This window comes from Limanda limanda, chromosome 2, assembly GCF_963576545.1.
Source record: "Limanda limanda chromosome 2, fLimLim1.1, whole genome shotgun sequence".
Taxonomy (NCBI): Eukaryota; Metazoa; Chordata; class Actinopteri; order Pleuronectiformes; family Pleuronectidae; genus Limanda; species Limanda limanda.
Window position 1 is genome coordinate 1441805 of NC_083637.1, and position 21887 is coordinate 1463691.

A 21887-nucleotide genomic window follows, 5' to 3' on the forward strand; every position below is an offset into this window, starting at 1 on the left:
AACTGTTTTGTTGAGGTAATGGATTAATCCTTTCAACTCGGTGATTGACGCGTTGGGTCTGGATACGTCATATCCAGTGGCCGGATGCTCCTTCTCTCTACGCAGGCTGCCGTGCTTCTGGAAGCTTCTCTCCGGCACCGGAACGATTTCACCCGAATCCGAGTCCATCCGCCGCCGAACCGCGTCCCTGAGCCCCGCGGTGCCCCCGGTACCGACCCGAGCCCGAACCCGAACCCGCTCCGTCCGCTAGTTGGCCGCGATGCCCGAGATGATGGCGGCACCGAGACTCTCCCTGGGAGGCAGAAACAAAGCCGGGGGCGCGTATGTGGACCGGGACAAGCCGGCCCAGATCCGCTTCAGCAACATCTCCGCTGCTAAAGGTGAGCTACATGCTAACTGGAGCTAACGAGCGGGCCCGGGCCGAGACAAAGCCCCGGGGATGGGCAGGGAACCCCGGCTAGCAAGAGCCCAGATTACCGTTACACCACACAGCGGTATAACAGGCGTGTCCGTACTGCGCAGGTCCTCTACGTCGGTGGTGCACATGTCGGTGCTCTCTCTCTACAACCAGGCTCTTCCATTATATACAGTCTGTGGCTCTTCCCTCATATATACAGTCTATGGCTCTTCCTCTATGGAGCCTGTGCGTTCTGCAGCCCGCCAGCAGCGTGACTCGGCAGATTCCAGATCTGCGAGCCGAGCTGGGTTCGGTTGGTTAAAAGATGCTGATTCATGCTGAGGCTGATCTGAGATCCGCCAGGGAGCCGGTCGAGGTTCTGATGCATGATGGGAAACTGGGTTTATTGTTCTTTCTCATAACTGAGGCGTCGTTAGTGAATTATTCATGTTCTGGGTTCATTTTATCATCCTGACGTACATCCATCTGTCATCCATCCATCTATCATTTATCTATTTATCATCCTTCCATCTGTCATTCATCTATCTATCATATGTCCATTTATCTATCATCCATCATTCATTCATCCATTCATCATTCATTTATCTATCATCCATCATTCATTCATCCATTCATCATTCATTTATCTGTCATCTATCTATTTATCATCTATCTATCATCCGTCCATCATTCATCTATATATCAATCTGTCATCCATCTATCCATTCATTCATCTATTTATCCATCTATTTATCATCTATCTATCATCCATCCATCATTCATCTATTTATCATCCATCTATTTATCATCTATCTATCATCCATCCATCATTCATCTATTTATCATCCATCTATCTATCATCCATTCATCTATTTATCATTCATCTATCTATCATCCATCTATTTATCATATATCTATCATTCATCTATCATTCATTCATCTATCTATCATCCATTCATCTATTTATCATCCATCTATCATAAATCTATCTATCATCCATCATTCATCCATCTATCATTCATCATTCATCTATCCAGTCATTTATCTATCATCCATCAATTTATCATCCCGTCATCCATTCATTTGTCCTATTATCCATCCATGTATTTATCATCTATCTATCATCCATCCAACATTCATCTATCTTATCATCCATTCATCTTTCTATCATCTATCTATCATCCCTCCATCATCCTCTCTCTCTCTCTTGATCTGATTTGGACTCGTGCTGGTTCCATGTAACAGAGTCAGTGACTCATCATTAATCTGGTTCCTCACTGAGCTGATCCAGAGAAGTTCTCCTCAGTTCCTCCACTGGGGGGGGGGGGTGAAACCTCTGGCTGGCGTCAGCATGTGAGGACACTGCAGGAGATGATCAGAGGCCAGACAGAAGCAGTAGAGGACAGACTGTCCCCTCTGCAGGACACTGATCTTCTTCTCTGACTCTGTGCTGACGCTTCACCTTCTTGTTTCACAGCCGTTGCAGACGCCATCAGAACCAGCCTGGGACCCAAAGGAATGGACAAGATGGTCAGTGGACAGATTGTGTGTCTGTGTCTCTGCTCAGCTCGAAGCACGTGTGTCTCTAAGCAGAAGCTGTTGTTCCGTTTCAGATCCAGGACGAGAAAGGTGACGTGACCATCACTAACGACGGCGCCACCATCCTGAAGCAGATGCAGGTGCTGCACCCTGCTGCCAAAATGGTGCGTTCACAAACCGTGTGGTGGAGGGATCCCCTGGAGAGGAGAGGAGGTGTGTGAGTGCAGACTTTGTCTTGTCTCCTAACTTTGAAACGTGTGTCCTTCAGCTGGTGGAACTGTCCAAAGCCCAGGACATCGAGGCCGGGGACGGCACCACCTCCGTGGTGGTGATCGCCGGAGCGCTGCTGGACTCCTGCTCCAAGCTGCTGCAGAAAGGTGAGACTGAAGAACATCCACCTGATCAACAGCGTTGTTTGTTGGATGGATGGGTCACTGGTCTGAACGCTGCTGTTCCCTCTCGCTCCCGTCAGGAATCCATCCCACCATCATCTCCGAGTCCTTCCAGAAGGCGGTGGAGAAGGGCGTGGAGGTGCTGACGGCCATGAGCCGGCCCGTGCTGCTCAGCGACCGCGAGACGCTGCTCAACAGCGCCACCACCTCCCTGTGCTCCAAGGTGGTGTCCCAGTACTCCAGCCTGCTGGCGCCCATGAGCGTGGACGCCGTCATGAGGGTCATCGACCCGGCCACCGCCACCAACGTGGACCTGCACGACATCAAGATCATCAAGAAGCTCGGGTGAGAACTGGGATCCAGCTGTTTCTGAGTCTCTAGTTTTGTGTGTGTAATGTTTGTTCAAAAGCATTTTAAACCCGAGTGTTTGTGTGTTTGTGTGTTTTCAGTGGAACAATTGATGATTGTGAGATGGTGGACGGCCTGGTGCTGACCCAGCGGGTGGCGAGCACCGGCGTGTCCCGGGTGGAGAAGGCCAAGATCGGCCTCATCCAGTTCTGCCTGTCTCCTCCAAAAACCGACGTGAGTGATCTGATCAGCTGAGAGGAAATAGAGGAGTTCTTTGCCTGAGTACGGTTCCTGACCTTCTGCGTGTTGGTTGTGTTCATGGTGCAGATGGACAACCAGATCGTGGTGTCAGACTACGCCCAGATGGATCGCGTTCTCCGGGAGGAACGTGCGTACATCCTCAACCTGGTGAAGCAGATCAAGAAGGCCGGCTGCAACGTGCTGCTCATCCAGAAGTCCATCCTCAGGTACACGCCCACACCGGTCACATGACCACAGAGTCTGGGTTCTACAGCTCGTCAGAACTCTTGATACGAACGTGTTTGATACTGACGACACAACTTCCTGTGACAGAGATGCTCTGAGCGACCTCGCCCTGCACTTCCTCAACAAGATGAAGATCATGGTGATCAAGGAAATCGAGAGAGAAGACATCGAGTTCATCTGCAAGGTGAGTTCACAGATGTTTCACACTCAGAAAATCAATGTCTTCCTAATAAGTTTGTTGAATATGAAATTAAAACACCAGAGAGGAACGTTTCCATATGAATTGTAATCAAACAATCAACTGCTGGAATTAAATATAAACAAGAGAACCGGGACATTTCTGTAGACGGAAGAATAAACTCCTGATTGATGACAAGAGTAGAAAGATAACGTCCAAATACTGTAAATTATTCCTACGTCTACTTCCTGGATATTGAACGTACACTCTCACGTTCCCTCTTATCAAAGGCGCTCCTGCAAAGCTTCATTGTGTAGGAGCGTAACAAACAGAGGAACATTAAAGTGGAACGCTCCCCGTTACTTCACGCCCGGTTGTCTCAGCAACCAGGCGGGGGAGCGTTCACACACTTGTTACATTTCCCAGAAACACTCCCATGAATACAATTTCTGCCGACTCATCGTACTTCTGAATGAAGCTGATCTGTGACAGGAAAATGAAATGAAGTCTCTGCTCCTCTGCAGACGATCGGCACCAAACCCATCGCTCACATCGACCACTTCCTGCCTGAGATGCTGGGCTCAGCTGAGCTGGTGGAGGAGGTCCACCTGGACGGGTCTGGCAAACTGGTCAAGGTAAGACATCCTGGATTCTTCAGTCTGGATTAGGGATGGGCATAATTAATCGACGATCGATTAATTGATCATTAAGAATTTCCTCGATGAAATAATGTATCATCGATTAATTGGGTAATTACACATTTGACCACTGGGGGCAGTGTTTGAAAAAAACCCGCCACAGACCTACTCAGTTACCTGCGAGTTACCGTGTTACCATTTCCAAAGTAAACACGAAGAAGTCACGGCGAAGTTTAGCTTGGGACCATTTAGAATTAAACAATGACTTGGTTCACTGCGAAGCTGTGTTTAAGAACAACTCGGCCACGACTCAAAGGATGTTCCACTTGAAGAACGCACATCCGACGCTGGTTAATGGCGGCGCGTCCTGCTCTCGGTCTCACTCTCAACCTAGCATCCACTCGGTGTTAGCACGGAGGAGCTGCGATGCACAACGAGCAGAGAATAACGTTCCCAAGGCTAGCCGAGTTAGCATAGCCACATAGTTTATATAGCCTATAAATAGTGAAATAAAAATATTAGCGATTAATCGAAAATTCGTCATTAAATCTCCCGACGATCGATTAAGACAATTTAATCGAATGCCCATCCCTAGTTTGGATGTTCTAGCTGTGAAAGGACGTGTCTGACGCACCTGTGTGTTCCATCTCCACCGATCCCCTCTGCTGCCCCCTGCAGGTCACAGGCTGTGCCAGCCCGGGGAAGACGGTGAGCATCGTGGTCCGAGGCTCCAACAAGCTGGTGATCGAAGAGGCCGAGCGCTCCATCCACGACGCCCTGTGTGTCATCCGCTGCCTGGTCAAGAAGAGGTCGGTCCTTTCTGTACACGGAAGAATAAACTCCTGATCGATGACGAGAGAGTAGAAAGATAACGTCCCAATACTGTTTATTATTCCTATGTCTACTTCCTGGATATTGAACGTACACTCTCAGCTTCCCCTCTTATCAAAGGCGCTCCTGCAAAGCTTCATTGTGCAAGAGCGTAACAAACAGAGGAACATTAAAGTGGAACGCTCCCCGATACTTCACGCCCGGTTGTCTCAGCAACCAGGCGGGGGGGGCGTTCACACACTTATGTTACATTTCCCAGAAACACCGCTAGACAACTGAGGAATCTCCAAAGAATAAAATGTTAAATAATAATGAATATATAATGGTTTCTGTCCCTCAGGGCCCTGATCGCCGGCGGTGGCGCTCCTGAGATCGAGCTGGCCGTGCGTCTGGCCGAGTACTCGCGCACCCTGGCTGGCATGGAGGCGTACTGCGTGCGGGCGTACGCCGACGCCCTGGAGGTGGTCCCCTCCACGCTGGCTGAGAACGCCGGCCTGAACCCCATCTCCACCGTGACAGAGCTCCGCAACCGGCACGCCCAGGGAGACAAGATGGCGGGCATCAACGTCCGTAAGGTGGGTTGGACCCTGTGGTGACTCACGCTGATGGTTTTAGTTTCTCAGCTTTTTTCTGTTTTTTCTTTATTGTTCTATAATTTCATAAATGCAATAATCTACAGATTAGTATAGTGAAACTTTATATAAGATTTTATCAGCTTTGTTATCAAATATGTTTTGCGGCTCCAGACAAATTTTATTTGGGGGAAGAGGGGGCAAAATGGCTCTTTTGATAGTAAAGGTTGCCGACCCCTGCTATAGACCTATAGGAGGGACATCTAGTGGACAACTTAAGTACTGCAAGCTGGACTAGTACGCAGTTGTAGACACAACACAGGGGGGGGGGGGGTCCCTGGACCTGAGAAGGGAAGAGAAGGAGTTTAATGTGGCTATTAAATGTGACTAAAACTAGACTTAAATGTAATTAGTTTGTCGACTAAAACTAAGAAGGATAAAAATGACTAAATTTGACTAAAACTAAAATGCATTTTCGTCAAAAGACTAAGACTAAATCAAAAAAATGCTGCCAAAATTAACACTGATTGGAGACGTGTTTTTTCAGCCTTGTACCGGATCGGTTAGGGAAATGAAACTCCTTTGTTCTTGCAGTGATCTTTATGAAAGCAGCACATGTGATGGTGCTGATTCTTCACCACTGGTTTACTGTGTGTGTGTGTGTGTGACAGGGCGGGATCTCCAACATCCTGGAGGAGCTGGTGGTGCAGCCTCTGCTGGTTTCCATCTGCTGCCTGACCCTGGCCACGGAGACGGTCCGCAGCATCCTCAAGATCGACGACTTGGTAAGACCCCCCCTCACCTCAGTGGTCTTCCTGCTGCTCAGAGAACCGGAACCTTCCTTCTGCCTGGAGGTCTGACCTGAACGTGTGTTTTCTTCTTGTGTTGCAGGTGAGCGCTCGATAAGGGATCTGAGTTCGTCCTGTGAGTTCTGTGACGAAGCCTGTTCGCACTGCGAGGGATCCACGGCCGTGTTGACTCCTGTCTGTTCAGATTCCCACTGTAGCTGTTACGTTGCATAATTTAATAAAAAAGGCTTGTTTTTTTTTGTTGACACTCCAGCTGTTGCCTGTGTCCTCATTCTGCTGAACACTCGGGTCATTTGTCTCAGATTTTCTGGATTTTTTAAATTTCTAAACCTTTACTAAAGAGTCCATTAGATTATTGAGGCCTGAAAATGCCAAAATTACAAATGTACTCAATATTACATAAATTAAATGCTGAAATATATGCATTTAATATCTAAAATTCTGTTTGTAGTGTTGTGTATGCGTTGTTGATTTAACAGAGCTGGTTTAATAATTATAACATTTTAATTCATCCATCCATCATTCATCTATCATCCATCTATTTATCATATATCTATCTGTCATCCATCATTCATCCATCCATCGTTCATCTATCATCCATTCATCTATTTTTCATCTATAATACATCATTCATCCATCTATCATTCATCTATCCAGTCATTTATCTATCATCCATTAATTTGTCCTATTATCCATCCATCTTTTTATCATCCCTCCATCATCCATCCTCTCTCCATAAATTGAATGCTGAAATACATGCATTTAATATCTAAAATTCAGTTTGTAGTGTTGTGTATGCTTTGTTGATTTAACAGAGCTGGTTTTAATAATTATAACATTTTAAATCAGTCATGTGTGACTGAGTAGCAGAGCAAACATTCAAGAATATAAATGGAAAACAAAAAAATACAAGTTTAAGTAGATTTTTAAAACTAAAAAAATCAGTAAATGTCTTTCCTGGTGAAGATACTAAGGAATAAAAATGACAAATACAATGATTTTCCAAAAGACTATAAGACTAAAAGTTATGTCGACAGAATTTACAGAGTCACTCTGGGATTTGCCTCGTCACAGGAAGTGATGCATTCACTTCCTCACTTATACAGATTGATATATTCCTGTATGTGACCTGGACCTTAATGGTCAATACACTGGAGCTTCACGATTAGTGTCTTAAGATATTTTATACATAAATATATATATGATATTGTTTTATTTAGTTTATGTAAATTCACTCTTGCTGCCCTCAGGTCTTCAGGGAGACTGGTCCAGAGAGCGTTCAGAAATAAAATCATAACCCTTTTCTTTCATATGCCACTTTCCAAAACGGATAAGCAAGAGTAACATCCAATTTAAATAAATCAACATTAATTTTATAGCACGGTTTGAACAACAGTTTACAAAGCAATACAATTAAATATAAGTTATAACAATGAGCAGGATTGAATACTTAATATTCAAATTATATGAATTATCACGTGAAAGCAGAAAAATAAAAATAAAGGAACGAGTAAAACAACAGGTGCAGCTCAGACTTTTATTTTGTCAAAGAGGCCTGACTTCCTGTCCGGCTGCGTCACTTCCTCCCAGCGCTGCCCGTTGCCTGGTAACCGACACCTTGTCCCTTCTGATGAAACAACTCGATGGATTCTCACCGGACTAACGTGCTGGTGACGTCGTGTCTGAAGACCCCCGTGGACCCGCTCACCAAGGCTCCGCTGGCGTCGTACGAGCGGGACCGGGACCACCGGGGACACCGGGACCACCGGGACCACCGGGGACACCAGGGACACCGGGACCACCGGGACCACGAGGCGGAGGTGAGCCCCGTTAACGTCCCCAGAGTCTGACTCAACTAAATTAACTCTACGTTTTACATTCTCAAAATTACAAGCTGCCAAAAACATAAATAATGATTTAATTCAAAGTGAGTTAAACTTTATTTATTTTGTGTTTAACGTCTTAAACCAAACTGATCAATAAACGGGTTTTTAAAATGTAACAGCAGGTCAAAGGTCACATCCGGAGGTGTTCGCTCTAACTTCTCCTTCTACTTTATTGTCATTATTGGATCATTTGTTTTAAAATGGTGGATTTAAATTAATTAGTTAATTATTTTTTATTTTTTTTAACAATCTGTTTATTGAATTTTTTACATAATTGACAAACAAACAATACTGTTCCATCAATAACAATTACAGATGTAATTTAAACATACCACAGAACAGATACCCACCCCCCACCCCCCTCCCTCCGGCACCTAGCCCCCACAGATGAGCACATATAGTTGAAAAATAAAGAATTTAATTAGTTAATTTTAACAAGTTCTGCTCGTCCTGAATTAGCTGACTCAGCTGAAATGAGATCAGGTTTATGGACTCTAGGGAAATTCACTTGTTATAGCAGCTGACGTCAAAACCAGGTCGACAAGAGAACGTGTGAAAAAGTATTACATATCATAGAAATAGGCAATACAAAATACTGAAAGTCCTGAGTGTGTGTACTTTAACTACACACAGAGTATTATGGGTAGAGAAGAGAAGTGGTTCCTGAGCTGCAGGTCTGATGGACGTCCCGCGTCCAGGTCCGAGTGCTGGAGGGGATTTGACCTGCACACTGTGCTGACCGGACTATTCTTAGACCAGATTATCAGGCGTCTTGTTCACTTTATAATCCCCATCACTTCATTATGGTTTGGACGAGGTTCCCTGTCCCGTGAAGCTCCTGAAGGAAACGCCTGGTGATGGCGTGAGCGGCGGTGGAGCCAGACGCCCGAAGCAGAACGTGAGGCCCGGCTTCCTGCTGAGCTGTTCCACCATCTGTCCCGTGTGTCTGGGGCGGCAGGATAATGAGCTTAGTGCTGCAGGAGCCTGTGAGCCTGAGAGCCTGTGAGCAGGGCAGCAGGACACCAGCACACATATTACTCTCTGGAAACTTCTTAATACAAGTATCAGCCTTAGAAGTTCTGGAAATCATATAATTCTTATATGTACTGATATATGGGTGGATGACATGACGCATCATTTTTAGGTAATTAAGTGTGAATGTTTATTTAGAGGCATTTAACCACTTAAACAACACATGGATGTGATGCATATTATGGTACTTTGTTTTAAACTTATGATTTTGTATGAAATATCTGTTATGTTTTGATTATATTTTAAGCTGAATACGCAAAATGTCCTGCTGTGTGATCGTAACATAGCTGAAGCATTAAACTTACATATTAACAAAATATACCAGAAATATCTGGAGCAGGTAATAACTGCCTTGGCATTATATTGTATATAATGACTTTATTAATATTAGGTTTTAATATGCACAAAACTAGTATATTAGTATTTGCAGTAAAATAACTTTCGTAACACAAATAATGTCCTGTGGCGTGACATGGAAAATCTGATTTTTGAAACGGCAGTTACATGGACAACTATTGGGGCCCTTAGTTTATTCCACTACCAGGAAGCCCCCCAGATGGTTGAATGTACTGTGTATGTTGAAAGGTGATTGTTAACCTCTGATTCATTTCATAAATTTCACTCTTTCAATCAGAAAATGAATGTGTGATTTTTTGAGAGTGACGGCTGTAGTTAAAAATTTGTTTAAAAAAAAGTGTAAACAAAAATTTCCATTTTTTTTTTTTTTAAATTGAATTAAGCATATTAAGGTTAAACTGTGTTATTCTTCAGTTAGCATAATAGCTAAGGTCAGTCTTGTATAGCAATGACTCAAAATGATGAAAATGTCCTGCGGTGTGACGGTCACACCACAATGAAATTATACAAAAAATCTGAGGAACACTAGCAGTTTAAAAAAATTCAGCATTTGAACATTATAATTTCATAAAACTGTAATCCTCATTAGAACTTTATTAAAAAAATACTGTTTCACCCTTATTTGTCAACTACCCATATACAGATCTTATTTATTTACATTTTCACTTTAATATGCACGATACTCTGCACTTTTACTGCCTTTTTTGCACTTCAGGTTAGACGCTAAACTGCATTTCGTTGTATAAGTACTTGTACTGTGCAATGACAATAAAGTTAAATTTAATCTAATAATTCAATCTGATGTAGAAGGAACTCTCCCTCATTCCCTTTCCATACTAATGCCTCTTATTGTGACATTCACCTATTTATATATTAATATTTACATACCATTCTTTATTCATATCATAATGCATAATGAATACCCTAGTGAACTTATTTATATAGATCATTTGTATTGATATATGTACAAACATCTTTATTTAGTTATACTATATAGTATACTTCTATTTAATATTCTATGGTGATATTATACCCATATCTATCCATCTATCTGTATAAACTTATATAGTCATATTCATATAACAATGAACACCATAACTTCTTAATATAAGTATCAGCCTCAAGAAGTTCTTGAAATCATATAATTCAATCTGATGTAGAAGGAACTCTCCCTCATTCCCATTCCATACTAATGCCTCTTATTGTGACATTCACCTATTTATATATTAATATTTACATACCATTCTATATTCATATAATACATAATGCATACCATAGTGTACTTATTTATATAGATCATTTGTATTGATATACGTATACTATATATATACTTTTATTTAAATTATACCCATATCTATCCATCTATCTGTATAAACTTATATAGTCATATTCATATAACAATGAAAACCATAACTCATATATACTTATAACATGTATAGGTTTATTTCCATATCTCCTGATACACATGATCAAACACATTTTACATTCTTTACTCGAGTACGTTTCTGTAGAAATAATATTTCTGCCTGTAGTTAAAAGTGTTTCTCTGTATTTTTAGATAGATAGATAGATAGATAGATAGATAGATAGATAGATAGATAGATAGATAGATAGATAGATAGATAGATAGATAGATAGATAGATAGATAGATATAGATAGAAATTAAGTCGTCATAGCAGCCGGTATATTTGAATACAATAAAATACAATACAATACAATAAAATAAAAAATATTGAGGTAGAAAGAATAAAAACAGAAACACAAGATAAATAGGTAGATAAGGTGCAGTGGCAAGATGATGGTAATAGTACTGATGATATGATGGTAATGTTATTGTTAGACAGTATATAAAAATAGTACAGTATATATAGTATGTAATATAACATAATATATATTTATATATGATAGTAATTATACCAATATAATAGCAGAATATAGTAATAATGGCAGCAACAGTATATATAATAATAATAGTAAATATATAATAATAATAATAATAATAACATGTACACATGTATAAATATGTGTATATAGACTTATATATACAAGGAATATACAGAGAGTATGATATAATATGATATGATATATAGTAGAGGTATACATTTAAGTATTTGACTATACAATAGATAATATAATATTATTTAATTAAATTTTCTATTTTGTTTTGTTCTTTCCAAGGTTCTCTCTCTAACCTCATTCTGAACATCTGCTCCTGTAACACGTGGATTTCCCTGTAAAGTAAAGATCTTCTCTTGTCCTTTAGCACGAGGACTCGGGCTCTGACTCCTGTGACGATGAGCGTCTGGCGAACGGCGTGATGAACGACCACGTGGCGTCGGGAGAACGCCTCGACCTCAGCGGCATCTTCTTCTCCAACGAGGAGTACTACAGCAAGCTGGAGGAGCTGAAGAAGGCCCACCTCCGCACCATGGCCGAGCTGGAGAGCATGTACCGACGGAAGCTGCAGCTGAAGTTCATGGAGCCTTCAGACCTGACGGCGCTGGAGGCGGGGCTAAGGTCGGTGGATCGACTCTGTGTCATCGGACGGTTCGAACCTCAGACTGTAGATAAAGATGGACGACATCACAGCTCCCAGAAGTGAAGGAGAAACATCTGGATCGCTGTGATGTTTGTTCAAGTGTTTGGTTTTAATACGTTTCTTGATGATATATTTCTCTCTGTGGTTTGAACACAGACAGAACGTTTACAAAAGTCAAAAGGTAAAAGGTAAAAGGTAAAAGGTAAAAGGTAAAAGGTAAAAGGTAAAAGGTAAAAGGTGTGACTCCTTCCTCCTCCTTGAAGGCCAATTTATGCCTCTCCGTCTTTTCTAAAACGGACAGATAAGACCGCCCTATCCGTCGTGGAACGCCCTCTCCGAGCGCCTCGGAGAGCTTTTCGTACACCTCTGATTTTTCTAACTGTCCGTCTTTATTTCGGAGACCCAACGGACAGACCTTGGCTGTGATTGGTCCGCGAACGACATCATTTCCGTATGACGTCATTTCCGTATTTCACATTTCTGGACCTCAAACTCCCTGCTTCCTTCCCTGTGTCACAAAAACACGAACACAACTATGATTCTACGATTAATGTGACGTGTGTGTTAAGCCAGCGGAGTTGTCCGGCTGACGGTGGCTCGTTAGAGCACTGAGGGCATGTGTGCACGGTCACATACGGTTATAACGAGCTTTCATAACGGCGCTAGCATGCTAGGCTAGCCACCATGCTAACTGCGGTGGTAACGGTGCAAAAACCCGCCGTCACGACTTTAATTCCACTTCTATCATGACACTGTTTCTATAATACCGTCAGGTTAGAAGCAAACACTGGGTAGTAGTTAGTGTCGGGAGTCCCTGCTGACTGTGTGTGGAAGCTGGGGGGAGCTAGGTCCGTGTAGCTTCTAGCTACATGTAGCATCAAGCAGATTCAAGCTGTGGAATCAGCAACACAGTTCGGAAACAAGACCGGGGAACCGCCGCGCTAAGAAACGATAACATCAGCATCTTGACCCGCTGGGTGTCACTTTATTTAGTTCTGTTAGTTGCCATGGTTCAGTGTGTGGGAGGAGCTAACATGTCAACAGAGACACGTGGACTTCTTCTTCCCAGAAATGGGGTAGGCTTCTCTGAGCTCGTCTTCCGTTGCGCCACCTATGGGTTTGGCGGTGAATTGTTTTCAACATACAGTCGTCGGAGAAGTAAAAATCAAAAACTCTTTGCCCCCGTGCAACCCTCTCCGAGAAACGGATACGTAGAAGCATACTGGAGCCTTTAGTTGGTGCCATGTTGATATTCCCAGCAACAGCCTCAAGCTCCTGTGTGAAGGATTTACTGGCCTCTAGTGGTGAATCTCCCAAGTGGGCGAATCTACGGTGGCCATCAGGGGACAAACAGGCCAGAGATATGAAGGCTCATTCTAAGGAAACAAAGTCACAACAACTCTTAGTTTCAGGTCAACTAATGACAACACATGATTTAGATTCCTCTTCCTCACTTTGAAGATTGAATATCTTTGGGTTTTGGACGTTTTCAAGTTGTCGCCCTGAGAAGCTTTGATGGACAGTTTGAGAATTCTGTGAAGACGGAACGATGGATCAGCTGAAAAGACAGATTCATAAAGATGGAGTTACATGAACACCAGCTGGAAATGTCAATGTTAATTTCTTACAAAAGGCAACTTCTTCCTCGGGAACACTTCATTTTACTGAGTGCAGGTGCTTATTAATATTATCTGTGTATTTCTAATTAGGCTTCCGTGGTCGAGCAGCAGCCCAGCAGAGTCCCACCGCCTGAGGAGGTCCCACTCGGCCGTGGAGCTCCGGAGGAGGAGGAGGAGCTCAGGACACTTGGACTCGTCGGACGAGGATGAAGAAGTCAGCAACGAGGTGGAGACCGGCCGGCTCTTCTCTCCCAAGGAACACATCAAGAACATGTGGAGGGACTTCAAGCTGTCACCGAACACCCGTCACGTGACCTCCTCCTCCCTCCAGAGTCTGCCGGGAGACCAGACGAGATCAGGAGAGAGAAACGCCAAGAAGAGGGAGACCTGGAAGCACCGGGTGACCATCCCGAAGCCTTTCCACATGACCCTGCGTGAGGCCGAGAGACAGAAGCTGGGCGTCAGGTCTGTTGAGAAAACACAACAGCGTGTTCTTTACTCCTTTAACGAGAAGATAGAGCCAAACTCAGTTTTGCTCAATTTAAGAATTTATTTAGGAAAAAACAATGAACAGGTTACGGCAAAAGACAATGGGTTCCGGTACATTAAGTGTGTCATAGCGCTTCGAACATCCGGTGTCTGTCCATTTGATACAGTAGGTCTTCGTTCCTCCCTCCTCGGAAGTGCGCACGCGTAGGCCATCCTCCTGGCTTTTGGATGACGCTACAGTTGCTAGGCAAACTGTTAACTTCATAGATGTCCTTCACCCACAGATGCAATATGGGCCAAAAGTGTTGAACAGCGAAGCAAAGAATATTATGTTTTCAGCTTCTTCAAAACATTCCTGACTGTGTAAACGTTCGCAACAACTTCACCAAAACAAAATACAGAATTAAGTCAACAACGTCACTCTGTCTGACCTCCACGACTTTATCAGACAGCTGTTCGACCAGTGGTTCTTAACCTTATTGGAGGTACTGAACCCTGCAAGCTTCATCAGTGCATTCACCGAACCCTTCGTAATTGGAAAAATAAAATATGATTTCTTCAAAACATAGGTATATAATTTGTTAGTGCACAAAATGAACCATGCATCAGTTTCACACAAAATCAATGTGTTCAAAGAACAAAACCAACCATAAAAACCAACAAAAACATAACTCAATGACTATTTACTGCAAATCAATGTGACTTTTGCTGTTGCCTTTCAGATACAAGTTCAGGAATGCGCGGCTTCGCCTTGGCAAGTGCCACTCTCATATCATTTTCGCATCAAAGTCTGTTCCTTAATACGAGTAGCCTGAATTTCTTTTGTGTAACACATTTTTACCAAGCAACAAAATGTTTGCAATCTGACACGGCGAAGAAAAATTGTGTGTTACCAAATTGTGGGCAGCCAATTTTTTGACGGCCGACAAAAACGGCCAGACATTGCTAGTGTGAACCGGGCTATACTGTGTGTGTTTGACCCCTGCCGAACCCCTGAGAGTGACTCACCGAACCCCTGGGGTTCGATCGAACCCAGGTTAAGAACCACTGTGTTAGACTGACCATCGTCCTGACGCACACACAGTTCTAGCTTGTAGATTAAACATTAGGAGAGCAAAAGGTTATTAAAATCATTTGTATAAAGCATAATATCTAAACTAAAAATACCTCTAGCTTTATTGGATAAAAAGTTCAGTCTAAACCTTTAGTTAAAAGTTTGAAATTCCTAACAGGTCGCGTGCCGAGGTCGAGCTGGAGAACGCCGAGCTGCGGCGGCAGCTGGAGGAGCTGAGCGAGTGCCAGAGGAAGTTCCGTGCCAGCCCGGTGCCGGCACACGTCCACCTGCCGCTCTACGAGGAGCTGCAGGAGCAGAAGGACGAGCGGCAGAGGAACCAGCAGCAGCTCCGAGCCGTCCAGAAGCCCTTCAGCTTCCTGGAGCGGGAGCGGCTGAAGAAGGAGCAGAAGCAGCTGCGTGTCCCACCAGCGTCCCACCAGGACCGGGTCACGCCCTTCAAGGCCAAGCCGGTGCCCAGGGCCGTGTACGCCGCGGCGTCGGGGGGGCAGACGAAGGACGAGCAGCTGTATCGCTCCATCAGGACCCAGATGAGAGCTGAGGAGCTGCTGCACGCCGCCTCCATGCCCCCCAGCATGCTGTCACCACGCCTCAGCCAGCGGAGGAAGACCCCAGCAGCCGGGGGGGGCAGCAGCTTCCCCCACAGACCCCAGATCAACAGGGAGGTCCCGGACCACGACGCCAGCTACAGACGCTTCCAGAAGCACCTGGAGAAGCGGAAGGAGGTGAAGCCCACGACCACGTGTGAACCCTTCGACCTGAAGACGTCTCGGATCCCCTCGCAGCGCCAGCGCCTCCTGCTGGAGATCCAGAAGGAGCAGAGCAGCCCCCCCCGGACGCTGCGCTGGCCACACATCACCTCCGGGGGGACTCGGACCCCGACCTCCAGCCTCGGCTCCTCCCTCTCCGGCAGCCTGGAGCTCCTCCCCACCAAAGGCACAGACGCCACCAAGAAGCGCCACGAGGCCGTGAGGTATCACCGAGGGCTCCGACCTCTGACCTCTGACCTCCTGTTCACACATGTCCACCACAGCAGATGTCTTTTGAGTTTGAAACCTGAATCCTAGTGGAACTCCTGATCCCATCATCCCACAGCAGAGTAGTGTGTTAGTCCCCCCCCACCCCCACCCCCCCCCATGTCCTCCACTAGCTGCCCCTGCTGTCCTGAAGTCCCCACCCCTCCTCCACCTGTGACCCGTGTGTCTCCCTGAGCAGGAAGGTGCTGGAGCAGAGGAGGAGGGCCGGAGAGGAGGAGCAGCAGTGGAAGGAGAAGCAGCAGCAGAGGGAGAGGAAGCTGCAGCGGCTGGTGCTGAAGCGAGCCCAGGCCAACGACCCCCACACGGCTCTGTCCCAGGCCCACCCGACCAAACTCCACCAGTTCAGGTCCGGTGACACCAGCGGCACAAACCTCCTTCCTCCTGTTTGTCAACCAGTTGTGTTGTTTTAAGGAAACCGGGTCGATTCACCGTTGTGTTGCGGTCACTCTGCAGGAAGCGAGACCTCCAGCGCCGGAGGGAGTACCAGCAGGAGGTCCAGGAGAGGCAGCAGCGGGTGGAGGGCCGGCCGCTGCTGCTGGAGCAGGCTGCTCAGGTCAGGAGGTCAACTTCATAAACTGCTGCTGAATTATTACTACTTTCACTCAAGCTCATAAATGCTGAGTGTACTAAAAATGTAAGTCGCTTTGGACAAAAGCGTCAGCTAAATGACATGTAATGTAATGTAATGAGACTGAACATCTAAACTCTGAAAGATGGAATTGATAAACACTTGTTATGTTGAATATAGAACCTTTGGTAACATTGTTTAAAATCTTCTCAATAATCGTAAAATCATGTACAGGAAAAAGATTATCAAGCACAAACTGAATAGATTCAATTCAATTTTATTTGTATAGCACCAGATCATAAAATACATCATCTCAAGGTTCTTTACTTACAAAATCAAGACCTTAAATGCAAATGAATAGATGCAAACAGAAAGGAAATAATAGTATTAATATGAACAATTACTCTATTACATTACGTTATATCACATCATAAAGCTAGAAATATAAGCAAAGACTTAATGAGGTGACCTGGGGGAGAATGATGAAGAGAGGGATTTGTTTTTAACAATATGTTTATTAGTTTTTTTCAGGTTATTAAGGAGAAAGAAAGAAAAAAACAGTCAATTGAAATAGAATAAAATAAAAGGCATAAAAACAGAACAAAAATAAAATAAAAACAAACAAACAAACAAACAAAACTAACAAACAGGGTCGACAATTCAAGACAATGAAATGTATTGATGCATCACTAGTATACAAAATACATTAAAAAAAAGAGGTGAGTGGCATGAAGAGAGTGATGAAGAGAGTGATGAAGAGAGTGATGAAGAGAGTGATGAAGATGTTTCAGAGTCTGTCTCTTCTTCGGCTTTGATCTCCTGTTCCTTCACGCTGAGCAGCTTTCTGAACCTGTGCTTCATCACCAGAGAAACGCCAAACAGGCGGCGGAGAAGCGCTTCACCGCGGCCGTGCGGGGGTGTGACGTGACGGAGGAGTTCCTCTGCAGCCGAGCAGCCGGACCAGGGTCCGCCCGAAGCCCCTCCCAGTCCAGTGACAGCAAACACAGGTGAATCTGTGACCTCATCACGACAACACAAAGATCAAAGGATGACGCAGCCAATCATCACTTTACGGATAATAACTGTAAACCTTGTCATGTTTTTAGATTCCCCTAAATCACTAATATGTAATTAGTCTTCTGACAGAAAACAAATCAAATCCAATGTCGCGTGAAACAACCACACATCAGCTTTTATCTGTTTCATCTGTTATCACAGAGCGTAGATTATCAAGTCACTGATTATGAAATGTGTCGATGCTGGGAAACAGGAAGTGCTCATTTGGAACCTGTAAATAAAGATGGACCACATGCTCACAGAAGGGAAGCCAAAGCGTCTCCATCGCCCCCTGGTGTCTGGCTGAAGTACAGGTTTTAAGTCCCGCCTCCTCCATGATAGCAGATGGGACCACATTAAAAAAATGGAAGTTCATCTCTGTGTCATCTCAGGTCGTTCTTATCTCACTGAAGTTTGTTCAAGTGTCTCTGATCAGTTTGGATGAATGAGTTCTCTGATGATATGAACCGGGCTGAGACGTCCCGGTTGGTCGAGCGGGTGTACCACCAGCGTGACCTTGACCCCGCGGTTCAATCCCCCCCGATCACCACTGCACAGACTCTGACTCCAAGAGACGTCGTTGGCACAAGATGTCAGCGTTCGTTCTTTAGACAGTGGGAGGAAGTGGAGATGTGTCGTCCATCTTGAGAAGCTGGAGGAGTAAAGCCAGGCACGTGCACAGACATGTTGAGGGGCCGGTACCAAACCAAAAAAAAGGGCACCCATCCCCAAAATTATTTATGATATTAAAAATAAAATAATAAATAAATAAATAAATAAATAAAACAAATTATATATTTATTTTTATTAACAAACTAACTCAAATTATAAAATTTAATAACAGGCAAAAACTGACAAAACAAGGCCATATTGTATAACCAAATAATATGTTAAATAATCAAAACATATTCTAACTTAAAACTTAACAGAAATCTGTTCTGAATAGATTAAAGGATCTTCACAGAAGCATCCTCCTTGGTGCCATCTCTTGGAAGATTTGTATTACTTCACTGTGATTTATTTCAATAAATAAATAATAAATAATATACCACAATATACCTCACCAGACTGTCATGTAGCTCAACTTAAGACCTACCTTTCATTTCAATAATTACGATTTTAAATTAAACAAAACTCGTGAACTTGTCTAATTTGTAGAACAGTAAACTGCCTTTCTCACAAGAACTCAAATAAATGCCCCGTCAGATATCAAAACACATTTGGGGGGAATTGATGAGAGAGAGAGTAATTTTTATTCTTAAATATTGATGAATGAGGAAAAAATTGGACTCCAGCAGAAAGGGCACTTTCTCATCCAGGGCAAAAGGGGAGGAGCTTGAGCACCACTCGGGGTCTATCTGTGCACGTGCCTGCTCAGGACGTCTGGTCTGGTTTGGTTTAGTTTGGTTTGGAAGGTGAATGTGATCGTCTGGTTTTCAGCCTGCGTCTCTTCAGGGAGGAACAGATGCTTCCTGGTTTCTCTGGTGTGTCAGGACACAATTGTACAAAGTAATTCAAGCCTTGGATTTGATAACTGGTCAAAAGTCATTTGGCAGCAACAAGCTCACACAGACAAGAGACATGGTTGTAAAATAGCTGCTTGAATATGATCGTGATCTGATCAGTGTTCAAAATTCAGAAGTCGTTTTGCAAAAGTCAAAGTGAGAGTTAAGTGCGGGGGTGGGGGGGGAGTCTGTGACGTAACTGCAGAGCTGAAGTTTCATTAAAGAGACAGAAGCAAAATGCAAACAAATGTACACAAGTTCAGAAAATTAAAAGAGGGTTTATAAAATTCAAATCAGCTCAAGTTTTCTTATTCATGTGTGTGTGATTGCAGAAGGGCACTTTTCTCATCCAGGGAAAAAGGGGAGGAGCTTGAGCACCACTAGGGGTCTATCTGTGCACGTGCCTGAGTAAAGCCCGACGTGGATGTGAAGTCAGAGAGTTTCTACCTTCCTGAAGATCTCAGCAGTTCAGTGACCGAGAAGACGAAACCTGTTCTGAGGGACAGTTGGTTTTATATTTCAGGTCTAACGGTGAAAGTGTTTCCTTCTGTTCATCAGTGACCAGGAGGACGCAGACATGGGATTCCAACCCGTCCGCTACAGGAAAGTCTTCCTGGACGACGAAGATGTGGACGATCCCACCGAGAGGCGGCGAGGGACGGAGGACGAGGACCAGGCCTCATCAAACCGCCACGCTGGGGACGACCCCGGCGGTCACCATGGAGATGATCAACACGGTTCTGATGATGGTTACCACTACTCTGACGACCATGAGAACTACTCGGACGACAGCGAGGGTCACACTCAACGGCCTGAAGCCACGGAATGAAGTCAGCAAACCTTTGATGGAGAAAACTGAGGAAACTGACAGAGTGGCGAGGAGGAAGGAAACTGACAGAGTGACGAGGAGGAAGGAAACTGACAGAGTGAAACCTGTTTTGTTGTCATGCTGTGAGGTGTCTGAGAATTGTTAAAAGTGCTCGACAAACAAAACTAATTAAGAAAAGATGGATCCTCCGTGTGAGGACATTCACATTTGACAGAGCAGCACGAGGAAGGGGACAATGTAGTAAAAGCAAGAATATAAACACTACAAATAATAAAAGTAGAAATATCGAAATATAGACAGGATTGTTCCTCTAAATATGCAATATAAAGATAGAGGTAAAGGCTGTGTATTGTGAAATGTGTCCAATTCTTTGTAAATATTCAACTGTACGACATGTGGAGAAGTTCTTTCTTGATGTGTGTATTTCAGTGTTGGGACAGGGGGTGCTGTGGCATTGTGCCGTTTATTATTATATAGTTTTGTTATTTGGATCAATAATAATTATAACAAACGTTTGCACTGTGCTGTTCATGACCTCACAGAAACGGACTCGGATTAATTGCAGATAAATTGTTTTGGAGACATGATGATGCAGTTGTTGTGGTTTGCACAGTTTCTTAAACCACTGTGGTTTGCACAGTTTCTTAAACCACTGTGGTTTGCACAGTTTCTTAAACTGCAGTATTAATCTGAGTCCATTTCTGTGAGGTCATGAACAGCAAACTGTGGTTTGCACAGTTTCTCAAGTTTCCTAAACAGTCGTTTAAGAAACTGTGCAAACCACAGACGCAGTCACAGACGCAGAAGAGTTTCATAACCTCCTTTCTGGAGCCTTAAACCTAAAAAATGACAGAATCCTGCTCTGTGTATAAATACAGCTGCACCGGTATGAACCTCTTGCGTCTGCGACAAGAAACCACGAAGACAAGATGAGGAGAAGAATGGAAGATTATCTGGAGCAAACTTACTTCAACCGGACACTGGATTTTGTGGATTCCCTCTTACGGATAATACAAGAACACATACTGTAAGTGATCTTATTCAAGACTCAAGATTTTTATTTTGTTAAAATGCACAGAGATAACATGAAGCAGTCGCTGGCATTGAAATACATGAGTCACAGGCTCTCTTTATAGTACAGGTCCTGGGGAAGATTTGTATGCGTTTCATTTAGCGGAGAAAATCTCAACTGTTATAGACTAATATGACCCCACTGAACAACGTGGGATGTGTGCTAAAATCTCTATCCGGGACGAAAGTCCTGAACAAGACCACTATAGGTGACACTATTATCACACCCCATGTGAATGGGACTTTTTTTCCCTTTATATATATCCTCATCAATTTCTACCAGGTTAACGTTCATATAAAGAGAAATACTTTTTGTATTACACTTTGTCTAAAAAATAATATTAAAATATGCAAATGAGGCGATATCTCATTATATATGCGTACATTAACCCTTGAAGCTACAGATTTTCTGAGGTGATCACAATGTTCACAATGACCATGATTATAAGGTCATAGAAGAGTGTAAGCATTCTGATTTGATATAAATAAAATGGCTAAAAAAAGTTACAACTATTACCTATTACATACAACTAGCAACATACAGGAATTGCCAGTTATTTATTAACCTAAACATTAAAAGCTTACATTTCCTAGCTGTTCTAAATATCGCTGTCATCACGTCATCATCTCCAACTT

General features: G+C 43.7%; 2 protein-coding genes across 2 annotated transcripts; both read left to right on the plus strand.

The window, feature by feature from the left end:
* Nucleotides 1-86: 86 nt before the first annotated feature.
* Nucleotides 87-6440, plus strand: cct4 (chaperonin containing TCP1, subunit 4 (delta)). Its single transcript, XM_061083638.1, has 13 exons — nucleotides 87-380; nucleotides 1875-1927; nucleotides 2011-2100; nucleotides 2205-2313; nucleotides 2409-2673; nucleotides 2778-2910; nucleotides 3004-3143; nucleotides 3250-3346; nucleotides 3865-3975; nucleotides 4657-4787; nucleotides 5150-5384; nucleotides 6053-6166; nucleotides 6273-6440. Exons 1-13 carry the CDS (start codon nucleotides 260-262, stop codon nucleotides 6285-6287), a joined length of 1614 nt encoding a protein of 537 aa, XP_060939621.1. The 5' UTR covers nucleotides 87-259; the 3' UTR covers nucleotides 6288-6440.
* A 1393-nt stretch (nucleotides 6441-7833) lies between these two features.
* On the plus strand, nucleotides 7834-20180 carry fam161a (FAM161 centrosomal protein A). Its single transcript, XM_061067449.1, has 9 exons — nucleotides 7834-8010; nucleotides 11730-11987; nucleotides 12840-12853; nucleotides 13733-14089; nucleotides 15346-16158; nucleotides 16401-16568; nucleotides 16676-16775; nucleotides 17658-17797; nucleotides 19910-20180. Exons 1-9 carry the CDS (start codon nucleotides 7834-7836, stop codon nucleotides 20178-20180), a joined length of 2298 nt encoding a protein of 765 aa, XP_060923432.1.
* The last annotated feature ends 1707 nt before the right edge of the window (nucleotides 20181-21887 follow it).